Raw genomic sequence first — 20443 nt, forward strand, 5'->3', positions numbered from 1 at the left:
ATCCTCCCCCCCCCTTTCCGGGGGTTCCCGCCCCAGAGATCCCTCCACCCTTCCGGGGGGGGCCGCCCTAGAGATCCCCCCGATCTCCCCCACCCTTCCGCGGGGTCCGCCCCAGAGATGCTGCCCCCTGCCTCGGGCTCCGCCCCAGCGGTCCCCGTCCACACCGTGGTTCTGGGGCCGCCTCCCAGGCTCCGCCCCGCTCGCTCCGCCCCACGTTGTGTAAACGGGCCCGGAGTAGCCGCTGCAGCCGGCCGGGAAGCGGGTCGCCGGGGTCCCGGAGCCGCCGCCCAGGTGAGGGGGTGGCGGGCGGGAGCAGTCCCCGGGCAGGCTGTGGGGCAAGGCGGGCTAGAGGGGGGCTCCGGGCTCCCCCGCACGCTCCCTGCCCCACAGGACGCAGGGGAGAGGGGAGCGGGTCCCTGCTCGTGCACAGACTCGAGATAGGGGGGACCCCCTGCCCCGCCCCCCCCCGCATCTGTCCCTACTGCCCTGTCCTGAGGCTGACCCTAAAGCAGCCCCCGGGCCAGGGCTCGCACGGGCAAATTCAGCCAAGGGGGCGATTCTGGCCCTCTGCCCATCCCAGGCTGCGCTGCTACATCCATGCCCACGGGCTCCCCAAGCCTCGGGACCTGCAGCAGCCCGCCGTGGGTCTCACTGCCCCAGCCTGGGCGCCCAGACCTGGCAGGGATGGGCACAGTCTAAATCAGTGAGAGTCAGGCAGGACTAAAGTATGAGTGTGAATTGAAAGCAGATTAACTAATCTGGATTAAGGCCCTGGCGGGAGGCTGTTCCAGAGAAAGGGCGGGCAGGAATAGTTCCTCCCTAGCAGCAACTCCAGAATCCCACCCCCGGTACACAAGCTCGGGCCTACCAGTCCCGGCTGCAGCATGGGGTGTGGAGTTTGTTCTAAAGATGAATTTTGTAGCAAGGGCTAGAGCTGCTCCAGTGTCCCCCACCCCAACCGCTCAAAAACCATCAGTTACACCCTCAAAAATGATGAAAGCAATTTAGAAATAATGAGACATGAAAGAAGCACATCGCTGGCGTTCTGGGACTATGCCTGCTGGGGTTGGAGACCCCAGAGCCCATCTTTTCAAGCTTTTCCCTGCAATCACAAAAGCTGGAAACTCCCCCCTTTCTATTAATGCAAGCGGAGAGTCTCCCATAATCACATGACTCCAGAAGCTGGGACTTAAAAACAAACAAACATGCAGACTCCCAGGAGACAGCAAAAAGTCAGGAGTTCTCTGCAGCAGTTGCCAGGTCCCAGCCTGCTGCCTCTGGCCCCCAGGGGCCTTCTGTTGGGCTCGAGCCGGAGTGTAACATGCCACGAGCTGTAGTCTCTGCAGTTTTTACACCTATTGCAGTTGAGGGTGGCTGGGGGCCAGGTCTGTCTCTCATCAGGCAAGTTCAAGATATGCAGCAGGGTTTTTTGTTTTTTTTCCACCCATCGAATTTGTGAGCTTTTATGTTCAATGGCGGGGCTGAGCAGCCACCTTTGGAGCTATGCAGGAGGAATCAGACTAGCGGCCGTGTTCCAACACAGAGGTGGCTGCCACTGCAGAGTGGGGAACTGATTCTTGCTGTGTACGGTTGATGAAGTGCTTTGGGATCGGAGTCTGTAAGGCGCTATAAGGAAAGTAAGGTATTAGATTCCTGTTGGGGGCACAGAACGCCTACTGGCAACTGCGAATAGCCCCCGAAGGCTTCAGGGAAACATACGAGCGATTGTCTCGACTGAGAAGTTCCAAGGAGAGGCCTACAAAGAGGTGTGTGTTTCTCTGCCCACAGATAGTTTCACGCCAACAAGCTGCTGCTGGGAAGGTTGGCTGGAGTCGGCTCCTCTGCAGCTGCCTGGTGTGGCTGCTGGAGACTGCATGGTGTGTCGGGGCTGTGCCCGCCCCATAGGACGGCAGCGAGCATGTCTCAGAAGAGCAGGAACCGGCGGGCACATGGCAGGGAGGACACCACGGCCAGTCCTGCTCGCTGTGGGGATACAGCGAGGACTAGAACTGCTGCGGTGCCCCGTGGTCAGCTGAAAGGCAAACGGAAGGTCCTGGCAGAGCCCAGTGGGGCGGAGGCGTTGACCGTGGCTAAGAGGAGGAGGAAGGAAGGGGAGGCGGTGGAGGGGGGAGGAGCTGGGAGCCTGGGGGAAGCTGTGCGGCAGGCGCGGCTGCGGGTTGCCCCCTCTGTGCAGGAGTTCAAGTACAACAAGAAGCGAGTGCGCCTGGTCTCAGAGAGCTCCGACCTCAAGGATGCCGCCAAGGGCGTTGTGTACTGGATGTCTCGAGACCAGAGGGTGCAAGGTACGATCCATCCCGGGACCAGGATGCAGCACGGGGGGCGTGAAAGTCTATGGGGAGTCAAAGCCCTTGTCCCCTCCCCCTTGCCCCTAGAGCAAGTTCTTGCAGTTGAGACCTTGATGGCGCCAGTTGAGATCCCTGGTCCCTCAGCTGATGCAGACAGTGCTGGGCTCCCCGTCCAGCATCATGGCCTAGTAGGATTCCTTTTGGGAAGCCCCCTCGGCAATGTTCATGGCTAGAGCGTGTGATTTTTCTCTTTACCCGGGCACCAGTTCTCCGTGGGTTTTATTTTGGAGTTTGTGGCTTTAGCCGAACCTCCGCCCCCGTAGCTCAGCTCCCCCCAAGCCGTGAGCTGGGGTGGGCTTGAGGAGAGATGGATTTGGCTTCGGCTTCGACTCTGCTAGGGGCTTTACATGGGTGGGTCAGTATCAATAGCTCCCTTTTACAGATGGGGAAACTGAGGCACATTCCGCTCATTTCGGTGCCTGCAAGACAGCTGTGAAGCCAAGGTCTCCTGGCTCCCAGTCCTGGGCCTGAGCCATGGGCTGAGCATTTGGCAGGGCTGCTCTGTAGTAATGCAAAGTGTCCATCCAATGCAGTCAGGTGCTCTCTCTCTCTCTCTCCAGATAACTGGGCTTTCCTGTACGCCCAGCGCCTGGCCCTGAAACAGCAGCTCCCTCTGCATGTCTGCTTCTGCCTGGTGCCCAAGTTCCTGGAGGCCACCATCCGTCACTTCGGCTTCATGCTGAAAGGCCTGCAGGAAGTGGCCGAGGTACCGGTTGCTTAGGAAATGCCATAGAGGGGAGGGTCAGAGCAGGGGCGGAGCGCTGGCCTAGGACACACAGTAATGGGGGCAGGCGTGCGGCTCTCAGCAATGTCCCAGTGTGAGTGAAGGGCCCGATCCTGCCAAGAGTACCGTTGCGGGATTTTTCCAGCGCTGTCTTCTCTCATGGGGGCAGAGGGGAGTTGAACTTGGAATCCGTTTCCCTTCTCCTGGCTCTACAGGGCTGCTCATAGGCCCGACATCTCTGTGCAACACCAAGCGTTTGTCTGGAAAGCAAAGTCACGCCAATTGCAGGGACCCAGCCCACCCTGGGATCTTTATAGCCTGTCACTGTAAGCAGAGATTAGCAAAGCCACGCAAGGGATTGGGTGCTGCAAGCGAGTGACGTGGAGCACCCAACTCTTGGTTGGAGCCCAGCTGGGGTGGCACTGGGCAGCTCGGCCTGGAGGAGCAGTTATAGAAACCAGGCTCTTTGCCCCATGTTCACAGAGCCTTTCCCTTCGTTCCAGGAGTGCCAGGAGCTGGACATCCCCTTCCACCTGCTCATCGGCTTTGCCAAGGATGTGCTGCCTGCCTTCGTGACGGACCGTGGCCTCGGCGGAGTGGTGACAGACTTCTCCCCGCTCCGCGTCCCCATGCAGTGGGTGGAAGACGTCAAAGAGAGGCTCCCGGGAGATGTGCCGTTTGTACAGGTGGGGGTCTGGGCTGCGGGGGAGGGGGAGCGTGGGGCTGGGAGCTCTGTACATAGGCCGTTTCTCCATGCTGGCAGGTGATCACAAGGCGGTGGTGTTAATAGCGGGGCTAACAGCTGGCTCCCAGCTCTTTAAATAGGGGGCTGAGAGGCAGAATGAAAGCGTCGAGAGCTGGTCGCTGCAGATTGAACAGCGGGGTGCTGCTGTGGCCCCAAGATCAGCTTTAGAGAAGGTTGGGGACTGGGGTGGAACTCAAGCAGGTAATTGGCAGCAGGGCGGGGAACTCGTTCTGACGCTTGGAAGGTTTTTGAGCGTGTAAGTGTATCTTGGACGGAGTCAGAAGTTTGGGGGCAGGGAGGGAGTTGGAGGGAGGGGGGAGTGAATGAGATTATACCGGGGCCATCCCCCTTCATGGGGACACGCGGCCACTGCCCAGAGCTGGTGACTGCAGGCGCAGGGAGTAATGCCTTACAAGTACTGTTCCAGGGAGAAATTCCCCCTCACCTCAAATGCCCCATTCGTATTCCCCACGAGAATCAATCTGGGACTGAGCAGGTTCCTGGCAGATGTCTGGGCCAAGAGAGAAACACGCAAGGCCCTTTGGGGTGGGGTCAGCTCTGCTGAATTCAGCACCTGTTTTTTTGTTCCAAGAGATTCTTTTTAAATTAAAAAAAAAAATCACCGGCCGAGCTGTTATGCAGCTGAGCTCCATCTTCCCCAGACCATGGTGTGTGGAGCCCTGGATGGATCCAAGTGGGCATCTCCTCCTGCTCCTAGACTGGCCTGATTCTAGTCACTTTCATTTCCAGGCCCCACAGCCCAGCACCAGACTGCAGGGAAAGGTTAGCTTGATCGCGGGCAGGGAGGGGGAGTTGAAATTAAAAACAAAGCCATGGGAAGGTTTGGGTGGATCTAGGGCTCGGTCAGAGTGTGGGTGGGGGGGTGTCATGTTTCTCATCCCCCGTGCAGCCTGCCTATTCCCAGCTCGCCGGCTGCTTTCCAGGTTGATGCTCACAACATTGTCCCGTGCTGGGTTACCTCAGACAAGCAGGAGTACGGAGCCAGGACAATTCGACGGAAGATCCACGATCGGCTCCCCGAGTTCCTCACGGAATTCCCTCCCGTCATCAAGCACCCGTTCCCGCCCACAGCCCCGGCAGAGGTAACGTCTGGAGTCCTTTAGCCGCACGCCCCAGGCGGCTCCCAGCAGAGCATCCCAAACACTAGCTAAGCTTCAAACCCCACTGGAAGGTGGGCGTGATCTCCATTTTACAATGGGGGGGGGAAGAGAAATTGAGGCTGTGGGGTGAAGTAACTTGCCCAGGGTCACACAAAGGCAGTGGCGGAGCTGGGAACAAATCAGAAATCCGAATTTCCAATTCCCTGGTGCAGTAGGGTTTAAAGGAACCTTAGCATCACCAAAAGCAGATGGAGTATCAGCAAGCTATGGCCAGGGTGTATTTAGGGGGTGGGGGGCAGGGTAGGATCTGTCTGATCCAAAGCAGCCATCAGAACCGGCCCTGTCTGCCGTAGCATCCTGGGCAGGGCGGGAACATCTGCAGCTTGGCTAAAGCCTCCTTGCGATTGTGCAGCCCATAGACTGGAGCGCCTGCCGCGCCAGCCTGCAGGTGGACTGCTCGGTGAAGGAGGTGAGGTGGGCGACGCCGGGGACGGCCGCGGGGCTGGCCATGCTGGAGTCGTTCATAGGTGAGCGGCTGAAATCCTTCGGTACCGACCGGAACAACCCGACCAGGGCAGCGCTCAGCAACCTCTCGCCGTGGTTCCACTTTGGTGAGTGGCCCCTGGAAACCCACGTAGCTCTGAAGGGCAACAGGCTTGACTGATCTAGGTAATTACCCCTTCCGGGCACAGTATGGCCTCTGGAGGGAGGTAAGTGGCCCGGGCCAAGGAGAGATGGCTAGTGAGGGGCCGTAACTCCTGTAGGTTTAATTCAGTCGCTTTCCTCACCTTGGTGACTGTCCCCTGATGGGTTAAGAACGGTATCCGGGCTGCCGGAGGGAAGAGCATTGGTCCAGGTTTCTCCCTCGGGGCTGATTGAGTTGGTCTCTGAGCCCCATGGCAGCTTGGGGGGGTACAAAGGCCTGGCTGCTGGTGTTTCATGCTGCACTGAGGTTAGCTGTAGATATTTATATGAACTGGATCAATCCCAGCGGAGGAAACACCGTGCACCTGAAGGGGGATGGGTACTGGGGCTGTGCCAGCTAATCCTATGCTGCTCTGGCGTTCGATCCCACGTGCTCAGGCCAGGCCGGCAGCATGCCAGCTCCCGTGGGAGCCGGAGAGTACAGGGCTCAGCGGCCGAACGCCCTCTCTGCTTCCCCGTCTCTTCTCCCCGCCCCGTTCCCGGACAGGCCAGGTCTCCGTCCAGCGGGCCATCCTGGAGGTGCAGAAATACCGCAGTCGGTACAAGGAGTCGGTGGATGGGTTCACCGAGGAGGCCGTGGTCCGGAGGGAGCTGGCCGACAACTTCTGCTACTACAACAGGAATTACGACAAGGTGGAAGGTAACGCGTGGCCCGCGCCCTGGGGGAGCGACAGCCTGTGGTACTCACGGTGCGCGAGAGCACGCTGGTGCGTGGGGAGTGACTGGGGGGGGGGGGGGGAAGCTAGTCCTGCCTCTGCCCAGACCTGCTGGCAGGATTGGAGCCTCCAGCCCAGCGGCTCCATCACCCAGCGGCAGAGTCCCTGTCTTCAGGAGCCTGGCTCCCCCGGCTACGTGCTCTCCAGTCCGACCATTATGTTTTGAAGGTGCGTACGACTGGGCCAAAACCACCCTGAAGCTCCACGCCCAAGACAAGAGGTCTCACCTCTACGAGCTGAAGCAGCTGGAGGAGGGGAAGACGCACGACCCGCTCTGGAACGCTGCCCAGGTACCAACCAGCCTGAGCTTCTGCCTCCCCTCCTGGATCCATTGGGTGTTAGCACCGAGCACCCCAAACAGCCCCAGTCCTGGTGGGTTCCCATAACAGAGCCGGCCATAGAGCACACCTGCTTCTCTGCACCCCTGGCCAGCGTGTGCCCTTTGAATATGGGTTACAGCAGATATTCCCCAGCCAAGCACGCAGGGCAGAGAGCTCCAGCGGCCAGGTGGGGCCTGCAGGCCAGAGCTTGGCTCTCTCCATTGAGGGAGACTGTGAGGAAGGTAGCCATAAAACTCCTAGGTAGATGGGAAACTGAGGCTGAGGCCAGGTCCAGGCAGGCCCCACCCCTCACTCTTCACCCCAGATTCCACACAGGTGTGTCTTGTTCTCACCTCCCTCCTCTCCCCCGCCGAGCAGCCTGGGTTCTCCTGCTGGGGCGAGGTTGCGGCTCTCATGTTGGGCTCTCCCCCTCCCTGCAGCTCCAGATGGTTCACGAGGGGAAGATGCACGGGTTCCTACGCATGTACTGGGCCAAGAAAATCCTGGAGTGGACCCGCTCCCCCGAGGAGGCCCTGAAGTTCGCCATCTACCTCAACGATCGCTATGAGCTGGACGGCCGGGATCCCAACGGCTACGTAGGTTAGTGACTAGCGCATGGGAGTGAGAAACCCTTGAGAGCTTGGGGAGGGGGATCCTGTCTGCTTGGCTGTGAGGGGGCTGCCAAGGTCCCCTTACACAGGTTAAAGGGCCCCCAGTTGCCCCCACATAGCCTGTCCAGCTCCTTCTCCCTCATACAGCCCCCACCCCTGTATCCCTCCCTTGCCAGGGCTTGTAGCAGGCTCCTGGGGGCCTGTGAAGAGGTGCAGGAGGGTACAGGAGACCTGACTGTGGGTTCTGTGCCTGGCAGGCTGCATGTGGTCCATCTGTGGGATCCACGACCAGGGCTGGGCCGAGCGGGCCGTGTTTGGGAAGATCCGCTACATGAACTACGCCGGCTGCAAGAGGAAATTCGATGTGGGGCAGTTCGAGCGCAGATACGATCCCCGCAAACTGGGCCAGTAGCCCTGCCGGGGGCAACTCCTGCTGAAAGCAGGATGGCTGGTGCTTGTGGAGGGTTCTATGCTGGGCCTTCCAACGTTTTCATTTCCCCTAAATACCATTGAAACCCCTGAGCCTCTGAGACGAGAGCCAGCAGGGACTCTGCTGCCCTTGCCAGGGTGCTGCTCAACCTCTTCCCTACAGGCCTCCAAGGCAGCGGTTTGGGCATCATGCCGGGAGCTGGGGCAGCCAGCCCAAGGTTTTCCCGGGATGCCCCCAGTTTTCTCTGGCACAGCCCCAGATGTGCCACCTCCCCCTACTAGCCGGGGACAGCTCAGCAATTATGGCAGCTATAAAAGCTATTTGATATTTCGAGGGGGGACAGGTTCGCCAACCACCCCAACTGCTGGGGGAGGAGAGACAAGTCTAGCCCTTGCATGCAGCAGGTAGACAGGCCTGGCTCTTAGAGCTGTGGGATGGAAAACAGCAGCATTTCGCACGCTGGGCTTGTAGCTTAGCACTTCTGAACTGACTGCGTGAGGCAGGGGGATCTCGGAGCAAATCCACCGCTGCTGGCCGGGGCTCAGATGGGAGCTCCCTGGCGAAACACACTGACTTCAATGAGCTGCGTTACCTCTAGGGGCTTTCCTGCCCCACCACATGCAGACGTGGAGGCTTGTCTTATCCCAGGCAGCAAGCGAGCAGGGTTTTCAGAGTGACTGTTAAAAGCCCAGTGACTTGCAGCAGGGTCTGTCTCGTAAACCTTACCACACCCAGCCCTGGTGTCTGTGTCATTCCTGCAGCAGTCAGCAGAGTTTCGATGGGATCAGAGGAAGACAAGAACTGGGGCTGCCCAGCCCTTGCCCTAAAGCTTAGCAAGCAGCAGCTCAGCTCAGCGCGACGGTCCACCAGCCTGGGGCTGCTCTGACTGCCCGAGATGCTCTAGGGAAGGGGATAGTCGGGCACCGCTGGCTACCCCCAGCGGTTAGTGCTGCACGAGGCCGTGAAACACAGGGGCCTAGACGCGGTCAGACCAGCCCACGTTTGTTCACAAGCGTCGAGGTTGTGGCGTGTTACTACGCACTCTGCTTCGGTCCCGTTTTCAGAGCTCGCACCGTTACAAACGCAGGTCTTTGCATGTGTGCGTCTACCCTGCCGTAGCGTTTCCCCCATCAGTGCTCACATTACCCAGAACACTAGGGGGGCGCTCTTGGGTCAAAGGTAAAGCCAAGACCATACCTATACAGCCTACCCTGAACTGCACAGCATCGGGCCAGGGGTTTAATCCAACTGGAATATTGACTTGCAGGTAAATTAGAACATCTCTTCCTGCATCGCTTGGCTTTCTGGGCTGGTCACCCATCCACATCGTAACCAGGCCTGATCCTGCTTAATAACACACCTACAAGTTGAACCTCTCTAATCCGGCACTCCCTGGTCCGGCAACATCCGTAGTCTGGCATAGGGGCTGGAGCACCCCTGGGGAAAAATTAGTGGGTGTGGAGCATCCACTGGCACCAAGCTTCCCCCTCTGCCCCCCTCCTCCCTCCCACGCCTCTGTAGTCCCAGCCTCGGGTAGTGAGGGGTAAGGCTGGGACCATAGCTGGGGGTGGCTGTGGAACCCGGAGTGAAGCCCCATAGCCAGGACCCTGGGTTGGCAGCAGGGGGGCTGGTGACCAGGACCCTGGATGAGGGGCTGGCGACCAGGACCTGGTGCCAGCATCGGAGCCCCTGGGTGGGGGGCCAGCAGCCAAGAGCCTGGGTGGCAGTGGGATCCCCGGGCAGGGGGCCATGCTGGGCGCAAAGCCTGGGGGTGCTGCAACACCCTCTGCACCCCTACTTCCCCCGCCTATGGAGATCCGCTGGCACTCTGCATTGACCTCCCGTGCTTCGGCAAATTCTCTGGTTCGGCACCGGTCAGGTCCTGAGGGTGCCAGACCAGAGAGGTTCAGCCTGTAGTTCCCTGGTTTCCAGCAGCAAGTTGGCCTCGGTTTTTTTTTTACTTGTCCATCACTGTGTTTTTAAATTAAAGGAACACAAACAGCAGGTGAGCGGCACTCTGGGGAAGTCAGCACTGGTGCTTTCCTGGCTCTTATGAGCAAGATCTTTGTACTTCTTTCTTTCAGCCAGCTTTAATAAACTCCAATACAGTTGAGGTCAAGCAAGAGCAGCCAATGATGCGTTTATTAACTTAGTTTATTAGGGACGGCATTTGTTGTTGTTATGCTGTACAATAATACAGCAGAGAGGAATCCAATTGATCATCATGTACATTGTACCATGACCCTTCTCTGTATTTACAAAGAGCTTGTACGCACACAGTTATGCTTATTTACAGTGGTAAGTACTGTAATAGCTTGGCAAATGGGTCAGTAGCAGCTTCATTAGTGTTGTGCATCATTTTGCATTAAAACCCTCCGCTGTCTTGAATTCCCAGGCGGGGTCCCCGTCTCAGCGAGAAAGGTCCCACTGTGAAGGGGGACAAAACCCACAAATCCACTCACTGTCTTTCGAAATGGAATCAGTGCTTCTAGAAACCGCCCAGAAGCTTAGCCACCAGGGAAACACCCCACAACGTTAAAGTGCTTCAAAACAAAACATAGAAGGTCCTGTTCTTTTGGGTCAGAGCCGGCACATGGGAGGGAATCGGTCCGTCAGCCATCACCACCAAGGGTCTGGACAGTAGTGCTAGGTCTCAGACCAGGCACGGCTGACACTAAAGGAGGGATTTGACGGCTGTAGGACAGTGAGAATCATCATCCTGCAGTTCATAGGACGGGATCGGCTTTTTTGTCAGCCACAGCGCGTGCAAAGTTCGAAGCCAGCTGGAGTTTGCCAGCCATCAGTGGCATATAGCGGCGTTATTAGGCTGAAAGCTAGGAGGTGGCACTGGGCGCCCATGTGACAAACAGGAGGGCAGCTGATCGCTGGGCTGGGCATTTAGAATACAGCTGGGGGGGGACGGGGGGGGAAATCAAAGTATGCTCACAAAGCAGACCCTGACTGTCAGTTCTCAAGTTAAGGCACATGCAACAGGTCAGTTCTGGGCAAGCTACAGATGCCCTGGGCTTTGATCCCACCATCCTTCTGATGCAGAAATGGGATATTAATGCTAGTGTCTCTGCTTTACCTGGACTTTACCACCTCTAGAGCTCCTGCACTCTCAGCTCTGTTAAACCACCTGCCAAAACCCAGGCCTGCCCTGTATAACCACCTACCCTTGCTGCCTGCTCCGTGGGGTAACACCCTTGTCGCAGTTGCTCCTTGGCTTCCAGATACCTTTAGTATTGAGATCTCTCACTGAACAGTTGATCTGAACCTAGTTCCACCATCAGCCTCAATGCCCACCTCCCAATGCCCTGCACCTGGGGAAACAACAGCAGTCCCACCAAGCTGCCGCTTTAAGAGCCACCCAAGTTCTTGTCTGCCGCCCCCCAGCAGGAGAGGAAGCAGCAGCTGCAAGGAAGCCAACCTACCTACACAACTGACAAAAGTGTGTTGGGGGGGGAGGGCGGGAGGAGAGGCTGCTTCCTCGAGTGCATCCTGTCTGAAACAGAGCCCAAATGCAGCCAGCCTTCCTCTGCCCTCAGACGGCCCTGGCAGTTTTCCCTCCTTCCAAGGGCACTTGCAGCCTGTTTCACTTCGGCCCCAGCCTCTGCAGCTCTCCCAGGGATTCACCGCTGGCACGAATGGGGCCAGGTCCACGAGAGGCTAGAACCCCAGCATTGCCCTGCGCTCAGCCTGACGTGCCAGCCACCAATCAGGGCAGGAGCTGAGGGAGAGTCGCCACCATCACCCCCACTTCCAGGCAATACACAACCTCCCCACCTCTCGAACAGCGCCTTTCGATGTACACGACTGCATGGAGTGCCCAGACAAAGGCCGCGCTGAAAACGGGGGCACACCCATCTTCCATAAACCGGAGCCGAGATCAGCCGCTACCTGCAGAGATCACAAGCCCCAGTGTGCAAAGATGTCCAGTTGCCGTGTGCAGCCCCAAGAGCGCACTGAATACCCGAACGGGGAGTTGCTACAGGCTGCATCTCCATATTGAAGAAGGAATCTGCAGGCCACATTGTAGACTCTCTGGACACTCCCCTAAATCACACCAACTACCAGTACGCTGCTCATCTGTGCCACACCACAGAACTCTGCCCGGGCTCAGCTGGGCATCAGGACATCCCGTACCAGGAACTAGCATGAAGTGCTGGAGGAGTGCAATTTGTCTATGCTGGACAGTCCAGCCAGGCAGAAAATGCCTCCCGTACTGCTGGCAATGGACACTAAGGGCCAGATTTTTAAAGATGTGTGGTGCCGTGCTCCCATTGAAATCAACACGAGTTAGGCACCTAAATAGCTTTAAAATCTGGCCCTAAGTGACCAGCTCAAACGAGAGCAGCTCATTTAAAAGACAGGAGCAATTGCCTTTAACAGAGATCAACTTAAAATAACCCAATATACACAAAGATCAACCCAACTGAAATGATACACTGAGAAGAGGAGCTGGCTGTGGGCACCTGCTCTCGAGGGGGGGGGGGGGAGGAGGGCTCAGGATGGCAAATGAACAGCTTTACACCTGCTAGGGGGCCTGATCTCAGATACCAGCTCTGAGGAACGCTGGGCCAGGGGGCAGCCAGTGGGCACTGTGGAAGACCACATGCTTTGTAGGCTCTCTCTCCACACAAACACACAGCTCAGTAGAACAAACTGGTTGAGGCACTGAGTGAGGAGCATGGGGTACTGGGGAGAAGTTCTGGACTGGGCTAATCTCCCCACTACAGGGCGCTCCACATCACAAGGCCAGCTCTACCCAGTGCGCTTGGGGGTGGCTCCTTTACCAGGTTATTGGCCGTCCTGCTAAACATGCTCATTACTCAGTCACTCCAAAGGGCACCCGATCCAGGGAGATGAGAAGTGCAGCTCTCATCTTAAAGCCAAGGGAGCTGGCTGAAGCGTGGGGCTGCTCAGCAGCTGCACTGTCTGCCTCCCCGAGCGTTCGATCCAGCAGGTACTGGACTGCTAGCGGGAGGGTGCCTGTGACAGGAGAGACAGGTGCATGTCACAGAACAGCATCAGGGGATCCCAGCACAAATTGGCAGGCCCGATGCACCAACGCCAAGGTCTGGAACAGGGGCACGGCCAGAATCCACTGCAGAGAGGACACCTTATGCTGAGGGTGCAGCATGGATGGGAGAAAGGCTCCACTGAGACCGACTGTGGCTTCATCGAGCTCTGAAATAGTGGGGGCGAGTGTCATGTAGAGTCATCTGAGTGCCCAGCACATGGCAGAGATCCAGGCCCCTGCCCCTGCCACGTCTCCCGTGGTCCCAGATGTTTGCTTCTAGCTAAGACGCCTGTCTACATTTCACTGGCCTGAGTGAGGATGGGGTCCTCACAGCGCCACAAGGCAAGCTGAGCATTCAAGGCTACAGGGGCGGGGCGGCACCATCGCACACACAGCCTGCTCTCCCAGGCGCTGGCGGGCGGGTTCCCCCCGGGCCTGGTGCAGGAGCCCCTACGCCGCCTGGCACCCAGGGATTGAGCTCTGGCTTTGTTCAAACTGACCCTTGGTCTCGGATCTAAGCGTAACTGCTCAGTCCCCCCAGCAGACAGACACGGGCGAACACTGCCCCCAGTCCAGGGGACAGGAGCACTCGGTAGCCACACTCGTAGCAGTTCAACTCCTGCCAAGATCAGCAGAGAGAATCCGGCTTTAGACCTGCTGCTTCCTCCGGCTCAGCTAAGGTGTTTCATCTCCCCATGCTGGGCATGCAGCTGTCCCATTGTCTGTGGCCTCCCCGCCTTCCGGCCCGAAGAGCAAGAGCCCCCTGTTCACCTGCTGCATGGCACAGGGCGATCTCCTGGCACCTGCGCTGTGGGAAAGGTGGCAATCACGCCTCTGGGACGACAAGCTCAGCCCTTCACCCAGCAGGTGAGGGCTCCGTCGGCACCAGGCACAGTCTGAGGAACCGAACATCAATAGCGGAGAAAGTGGCTGATCCCAACAGCGACTGGCACAGATCTCTCCTCCAGCCTGCATGCAGCTAAAGCAGGGCCGAGCCTAAGGGAAAAATCAGATCAACTCCATTGTCACCTACAGTCCGCGTGCCCTAGCCTGATCTACCAGCCCAGCAGGTATCCGCCATTGGTGACTGCTCCCACCAGGCAGAGGACAAGGCGCTGTTTGCTGCTTCGTCTTCCCCCCGCCCCCAAATCAAGTCATATCAGTTCTGAATAAGGGACTGTTAAAAAGATCACGTCAGCAGCAAAGGATATGGTGTGTTACAGGCAGAGGACTTGGCAAAAGCCCCTTCTCTTTTGCCCCAATGCAGCAAGCCTAGGGAGCAGCAGGACTCCAGTTACTCCCCCTGGAGGGCTGAGCTGGACAGGAGCTTTCACCTCCTAACTGGTGGGAGCTCCCCAAGAACCTGCTTCAGGGAGGACAGCGCAGCTCCTGGCTAACACAGTCTGCTGGCTGAGCTCCTCCCGAAGGGATCAGGTGGAGCACCCAGGCATACAATCGCTCATTGCGCTCCGAGTGTGGAACAGACAGGATTCGCTGCCGGACCCTGTAGGAAGGCAGCAGCGTGTCCACCTTGGCAGGGTCACGACTGCAAGAACTAGCGTCCGGAGTCCGCCGTCCCCAACACCATCGTGTAGAGAGAAAAGAAACCGGCTCTCTTGAAACAAACCAAGCCGATACCGTCAGTGCGAGAGGGCCAGCTGCTCTGAGATCTCCCATGATACAGCCCTCCCACAGGCTCCTTTACGGTGGAAGAGTCAGGTTAGTCCCTAGTTTAGTCTCTGGTGATGAAGGCCACACACACAAATACATCTGCTGGTCTCCTCTTCCCCCTCCGCCACCACACTCATGTTGCGGCCACTGCCCCTGGCGGCTGCTCCTCCTCCTCGTAGTCAGAGATGTAGGACTCCATGCTCTGCTTGGCCAGCAGCTCTCTCCTGGCATGCAGGCGCTCACACCGGGGGCAGCAGCCCGATTTGAAGCAGGATTTGTGATAGCAGGCCTTGCACTCTGAGGGAGGGAGAGAAAGCAACACCATGAGCACAGGCATGCGTCAGCATGCTCCCCCTTCCGGGCACAGCCTGCCCATACCCAACGGGAGGGATGCTAAGTCACTGACAGGGACAGAGCATGTTGAGATCAAATCTCAAGGTGTTACAATTCTGACTAATTCGCCTCTTACGTGGTTCTTAAACAAAAAGATCTTTGGAGTAGGGATGGTGCCCACATGACTGGAAAGCGCCCAGCCCACCGCATGCACTTGGAAACTAAGTAATTTGGGGCACTTCACTCAGTTTTGGACAGCAATGTTAGGTCAATTGCACTTTGCATCTCATCCCTTTCCCAAAGGTTTCTTGCCCTGCCAAGGAAATGGTGACCCTAAACAAAAGGCCTTCACTGAAAACACTGGCGGCAAGAGAGAGTCTAATTTTAAAGAGACGGCCACATTTGTAGATTGCCAAGGGCGGTTTGGATGGCTCAGGAGACTGGAGCCAGGATACGGTGCTATGGTGCATGTGGTCATCAGCAAAGGTCGAAGTGACCAAAAGCAGTTATCAACTACAGGGCGTGGGGGCTTCAGTAAAACGATTGCATAGTCTCAGTCCAGCACCACATGGCCAAAGCGCTGTGGTTACCGGACTCCTTGGCTGATAACCTTAAAGGCACCAAAGTCAGAACGGCCATGAAGATGGAGCCCTGTGCCCAGTGCACACTCCAATACGTGTCATGCATCTGACCCAGTTACAAGCTGTAGGGCAGGCTGCAGCCACCCTGGAAATGAGTTCGTGCACCCCCGCTTAGCACACTGCCCATCTGTGCAAGCGTAAGTGTGGGCAGCTATCCCGCAGTGCGCTGGGTGCAGTGCACTCTACTGGCCACCCCCAGATACACAGGCACGGTTCTGGCCACGCTGCAAGGGAGCACGTCAAACCGGCTAGAGAGAGTCAGCTGTGTGCTGATCCAGGTCAGAGGCGTAGGCTGAACACGGGTTGCTGCCAGGTGGCTGGACAAATGTTAAACAAGCAGCATGCAGAAAGGCCATGCTTGGAGGCAGCTGAGGCACTCGCTGTTACAGCCTTGGACAAACGCTGCAGAGCAGTGATTCCTGACTCTGCCTGGTCTGTACTGGCTCAGTCTCCAGAGCAGTCACGGGCCCGGCCCAGCCAACTCCCAGGGCCAGCAATGGCTCCCAGCACCCCGCCTCCCAGAGTCTCACCTTCACACGTCCTGCACTTGTTCAGTTCGAAGGGGAAGATGATGTCCTCCTCTTGACAGAACTCACAGATGAAGCCTTTGGCTTGGCACAGCTGTAACAACAGAAGGGGAGAGGAGTGAAGAAGAAACGCCCTGGAAAAGAGGCAAATGTGCCCGATTTCCCTGGCAAAGTCAGAGACATCTCGAGCCAAGAGTAACGTGGAAATCAGAGGCTCGTTCCATTGCCGGGATGCGACGACACCAGCTTCTAGAACAGCATTTGTGCAGCTGGTCTCTCACCCGCTACAAGCTAGGCTGGGCTCCACGAGATTCCAACCTTTCCAGGGGCCTGGAGACATGGTCTATTCGAGATGCCCTAGGCCAAAAGCGTACCCGTAGCACAGGAGGCTTGGCTGATGGCACTATCTCAGAGCAGCAGGGCTGCCTGTCTGCTGGGTGGTGGTGAAGGAACCGGGCGGTCTGCATCTCTTAGATTACACACATACCAGCAAGCGCTTCGGGGCAACGCCCATTTCTTGCTGTGTACATGGGCTGTGCCAGAGTATTGTCAATGCTACCACAAGACAATGCAAGTACAGCGGTTATACCAAAAGATGTACCATAAACACACCCACAACAGTGTCATCTGTGCAGTAGGTTGCACTCACAACACTGCTAAACCAGTGGCAGTCCAGTTATTTTTGTCCCCTTTGACTTCCCAGTCAGATTGGGAGTTCCAGGAAAAGGACCCTCTCAGTTTTGGACTGAAAACTCGGAGGCCAATGCAGCCTCTCTGGTCTTTTGCCCCAAACACGTGTCCACAGGAGGTGACTAGCACTGTTGCGTTCACATGGGTGGCCCACACAGCCAACAGCTGCAACTCAAGGCGACCCATTTGGAATGTCCCATCTGGAATGTTTTTAAAGACAATTAGTGAAGTCACCCATCACACTGAGTTTTCATACAGAAAATTAAGGCCATATCTACCCTACAAAAAACACTTTAATGAGGAACCAGTTACACCACAGTTGCCAATGACAGAGTTAAAACACGGTTTCATCTTGAGTGTACACGGGACCCTGAATTGGCGACAGTCCTGGAGAAATCAGGGCTGCAGCAGGGCTCAGGGCAGCGGTTAGGTCCCATCTACACTAAACAATGCAACAGTGTTCTAACCACCTCAAATGTGTTGTAGCCAACTTCCCACTGTTGTTTTTGCAGTGTAGCTCAGCCTTGAGGGAGGAGATGAAAGCAAACGTTACATCTCAGGCCCTGCTGGGATCCATCTCCAAACCTCACCTCATCCCTCCCCACATTTAAGCTGGGTTTAAATTTCATCTCTTAAAATCAAATTCATTAGAGAAAAGGGAATAGTTAAAACAAGCACAAGCACGGCAACATGATCGAATGGATCAGCAAAGACAGGGTTAATAAAAAAAATTAGACACACTAGTGCCCCCCAAATTCCTCTTCCCCTGCAGACTGGAGCATCCCTTCCTATTTCTGTTTGTTATCTGCAGTCACAGCTGCCTGGAAACTCACAACTTGGTATTTCTTCACCCAGACACTCAGTCTGTTTTAATGCAGGGCTTTTGCATCTAAACATGTTGTTAGAGTGACTGTTTCTGTAAGATCACACATGTCCAGCCCATTTGGGAATGAAGTGGAGGGAAATGCCCAACTGTTCAGGCTGCCAGGGATGCAGTTCACATGCTGTTCCCCACAGCCGTGGTGACGGTGACCATAGATCTCTTAGCCAGGCTACATGGGGCGCTGTATGCCAAGAGGGGAGGTGCTCTGTACGCTGGATACCATTACTGTGACTATACAGCATCCTCCAATCGGAGGATCTCAAAGCCACCCCCTGCAAAGTAGGGAAGTTTCTTGTTTTTACTGGTAAGGAAACTGAGGGACACAACTTGGTCATGCAGCAAATCAGTGACAGTGTTGAAAGTAGGACGCGGGAGTCCTGACTCTCGGTGCTCTCCTCTAACCACCAGTCAAGCTGCCTCCCCATCCTGAATGTGGCAAAGCACATCCCAATGCATTTCAGAGGGAATACAGCCCATATTTGTAAAGCAGAGATGGAGACAGCAATGCGTGCTTTGCGGGTTATGGGAAACTGCAGCTTCTTCCTGAAACTGAACCAATCAGCTGTGTTATTCTTCAACACCGATCTCTTGTACTACGGAAACGCCTCTGCACACACACACAGGATAACAACCATATGAGAAACTAACTGGAAGAGGGTAACAGCTAACACAAAATGGGGGGGGGGGGGTGGAGGGTGAGAAAACCTGGATTTGTGCTGGAAATGGCCCAACCTGATGATCACTTTAGATAAGCTATTACCAGCAGGACAGTGGGGTGGGAGGAGGTATTGTTTCATATTCTCTGTGTATATATAAAGTCTGCTGCAGTTTCCACGGTATGCATCCGATGAAGTGAGCTGTAGCTCACGAAAGCTCATGCTCAAATAAATTGGTTAGTCTCTAAGGTGCCACAAGTACTCCTTTTCTTTTTGCGAATACAGACTAACACGGCTGTTACTCTGAAACCTGACAAAATGTATTTGCCCTCAGCAGCTGTTCTGGAGATCCTGCTGCTGCCTTTATAAAGCCAGATCCCGCTCCTTGGCTGTTTATACAGTAAAGTCTAATCCAGTAATAATAAAAAACATTCTAGTGAAAAAGATGATAAAATTACCCACCATGCATCTCTCAACGTGCAGGGTACCTGCCTTTATGAGCTCCGTCAGGCGGGGAACTAGCTCCCCCTTCTTAGTGGCATTCAGATCATTTAAGGAGTAGAGGTGGAGATCCTCCGTCAAATGACCTGGCACCAAGTCAAAGGAATCCAGGAGCCTGCAGGGGTGGAGACACCAGAGCTTAGCACCACACATCAGCGAGCGAGTGCTCTACAGACTGTGAGAACTACGGCGACTTCACTGGGCCAATGACTCTGTGCGACCCACTGCTCGGCCTCCCCACCCCCAAGCGGGCACCACCACTCTCTAGAGTCCACCCCCTCCACGCAGGGCCCTAGGAAACCCAGCAGTAGCGTCTGCCTCCCAATTTATTGCTGCACGCTGTTCTAGTTTAGGAGGTTCTGTCCCAGCCGACTCCTGCACGTCCCACTCAGCTGCAGGGTCCCCATTAGGGTGCTCGGGCTGCTCCAATCCCTGATAAAGCCGCTGTCCTTTCCCCTCTACAGGGGCCAGGCAAGCCCAAGTCTAGAGAGCAGCCAAGTGAAAGAGGCACCCAGAGGGCAGAGCCTGCTACGACAAGGCACGTGTCTCTGCTGACTCTGAGCCATCTGAGAACCTCCCAGGGCCTGCTGGGTTTTTGTGCCAAGCGAGGGGCAGCTCATCGCTCAAGTGACCCCTCACGGCCACTTAGCCCGACTCAGTCACTGTCAGCCAGAGAGGTGACAGCTGCCGCGCAAAGCATCACGGTGAAGGGTGCAGCGCCTTTGGGAAGTGGGGGATCCCAAAGGGACGCAGAGGAAGCCCAAGGGGAGACCCGGTCCCGGTTCACAGGGTCAGTCTCAAACACTTCTTTCTCCAACAAACATCAGCGGAAGGTAGTCGCACACCCAACTGCTGGGCCCATCTGTGCCTGGCCTGCTCTGAGTGCTGCATGCATTGAAGCTTCTAGGTGGCCTGCCACAGCGCTGAGTGTGGGAGAGACTGGGGTGAAGCGGGGGGACTGATCGCCGATGCTGCTGAACATTTTGCCACGATCCTTGAAAGACCCCACCCTGCAGAGGTCTGGGCAGCAGCTAACATGTCAAGCTGCCAAGCGACAGCCAGCCAGGAGAGACTGAAACCGATGCAAGTTAAATTCTGGTTGGGCCCTGGTACTCACTCTTTAGCTAGTCGGCAGGTCTTAAACATGTTCTTCAAGTGAAACAGCTGGATTCTCAACAGCTGGGGAAAAAACAAACACACAAGTATAAAGTTGTCATTAAACAGAACTGCAGGCCTCAACCAAACCAAACATTCTAGTCTGTTTCAACTCATGCTCTTGTGAAGCTGTTTCTGCTGACAGCCAGCTTTGGGTTTCTGGGCACTGAAGCAGCTAAATGGCTAGGATAAAACCAGGAGGGCTAGCAATCCTCATGTTTCAAGGCATAAACTGAAGCCCAGCTGGAGGTTAGGAAGAAATTCCTCTCCACCATGTACTATTGCACAGTGAACAAGATGTGCAATGGAAACGCATTATGGGAGTTTTAAGCCTCCCTCTGAAACATCTGCCCATCAGCCACACTCTGACAGAATAAGTCTAGAGAAATCCTGACTGGGCCTCAACGAGTAACAGTCTCTTCCCTCCTTAGTTCAGATCTTCTGGAACATCAGATTCCACACGTTGCCCACCAGGCCCCTTAAAGGGACATTACAAGGAATGACAAACAGGCAGGTTTTGCCAACAGAAAGGTTGCCTGGAGCTGGACACTTGCAGAGGTTCCTCTAAGCAGGCGTGAGGGGCAGTATTTCCAGTGGGTAGAGCCCAGGACTGGGTGTCAGGACT

At 56.2% G+C, this 20443-nt stretch overlaps 2 protein-coding genes across 9 annotated transcripts in view; one reads left to right on the top strand and one right to left on the bottom strand.

Moving 5' to 3' along the window:
• The first annotated feature begins 139 nt into the window (after positions 1–139).
• Positions 140–9861, top strand: LOC140917070 (deoxyribodipyrimidine photo-lyase). 4 transcript variants are annotated; one of them, XM_073359103.2, is made up of 10 exons: positions 140–291; positions 1789–2303; positions 2927–3072; positions 3594–3776; positions 4780–4938; positions 5369–5567; positions 6040–6301; positions 6546–6667; positions 7138–7297; positions 7566–7655. In XM_073359103.2, the coding sequence occupies exons 2-9, from the start codon at positions 1919–1921 to the stop codon at positions 7263–7265; spliced, it is 1584 nt and encodes a 527-aa protein (XP_073215204.2). In that variant the 5' UTR covers positions 140–291; positions 1789–1918; the 3' UTR covers positions 7266–7297; positions 7566–7655. The 4 variants fall into 4 exon arrangements, with proteins under 4 accessions (XP_073215204.2, XP_073215205.2, XP_073215206.2 ...); XM_073359105.2 differs by having other exon boundaries at positions 168–291; positions 6154–6301; XM_073359102.2 differs by having other exon boundaries at positions 171–291; positions 6149–6301; positions 7566–9861.
• Positions 9862–9874: 13 nt separating this feature from the next.
• Positions 9875–20443, bottom strand: part of RUBCN (rubicon autophagy regulator) — a 59528-nt gene continuing 48959 nt past the window's right edge. For all 5 annotated transcript variants that reach the window (XM_073359097.2, XM_073359099.2, XM_073359098.2 and 2 more), the window contains 4 exons: positions 19781–19842; positions 18625–18778; positions 15937–16027; positions 9875–14729 (listed from right to left, as the gene is read on the bottom strand). In XM_073359097.2, the coding sequence (XP_073215198.2) occupies positions 14566–14729; positions 15937–16027; positions 18625–18778; positions 19781–19842 (471 nt within the window). In that variant the 3' untranslated portion in view covers positions 9875–14565. The remainder of the gene's footprint in view (positions 14730–15936; positions 16028–18624; positions 18779–19780; positions 19843–20443) is intronic.

The sequence above is a fragment of the Lepidochelys kempii genome, chromosome 9, assembly GCF_965140285.1.
Source record: "Lepidochelys kempii isolate rLepKem1 chromosome 9, rLepKem1.hap1, whole genome shotgun sequence".
Taxonomy (NCBI): Eukaryota; Metazoa; Chordata; order Testudines; family Cheloniidae; genus Lepidochelys; species Lepidochelys kempii.

Bases quoted from the DNA above. Each gene is read 5' to 3' on its own strand.
- LOC140917070 (XM_073359102.2), top strand. From the start codon at position 1,919: ATGTCTCAGAAGAGCAGGAACCGGCGGGCACATGGCAGGGAGGACACC. The intron at 3,073-3,593 runs GTACCGGTTGCT...CCTTCGTTCCAG, and splicing joins GCCTGCAGGAAGTGGCCGAG to GAGTGCCAGGAGCTGGACAT. The intron at 6,302-6,545 runs GTAACGCGTGGC...TATGTTTTGAAG, and splicing joins GAATTACGACAAGGTGGAAG to GTGCGTACGACTGGGCCAAA.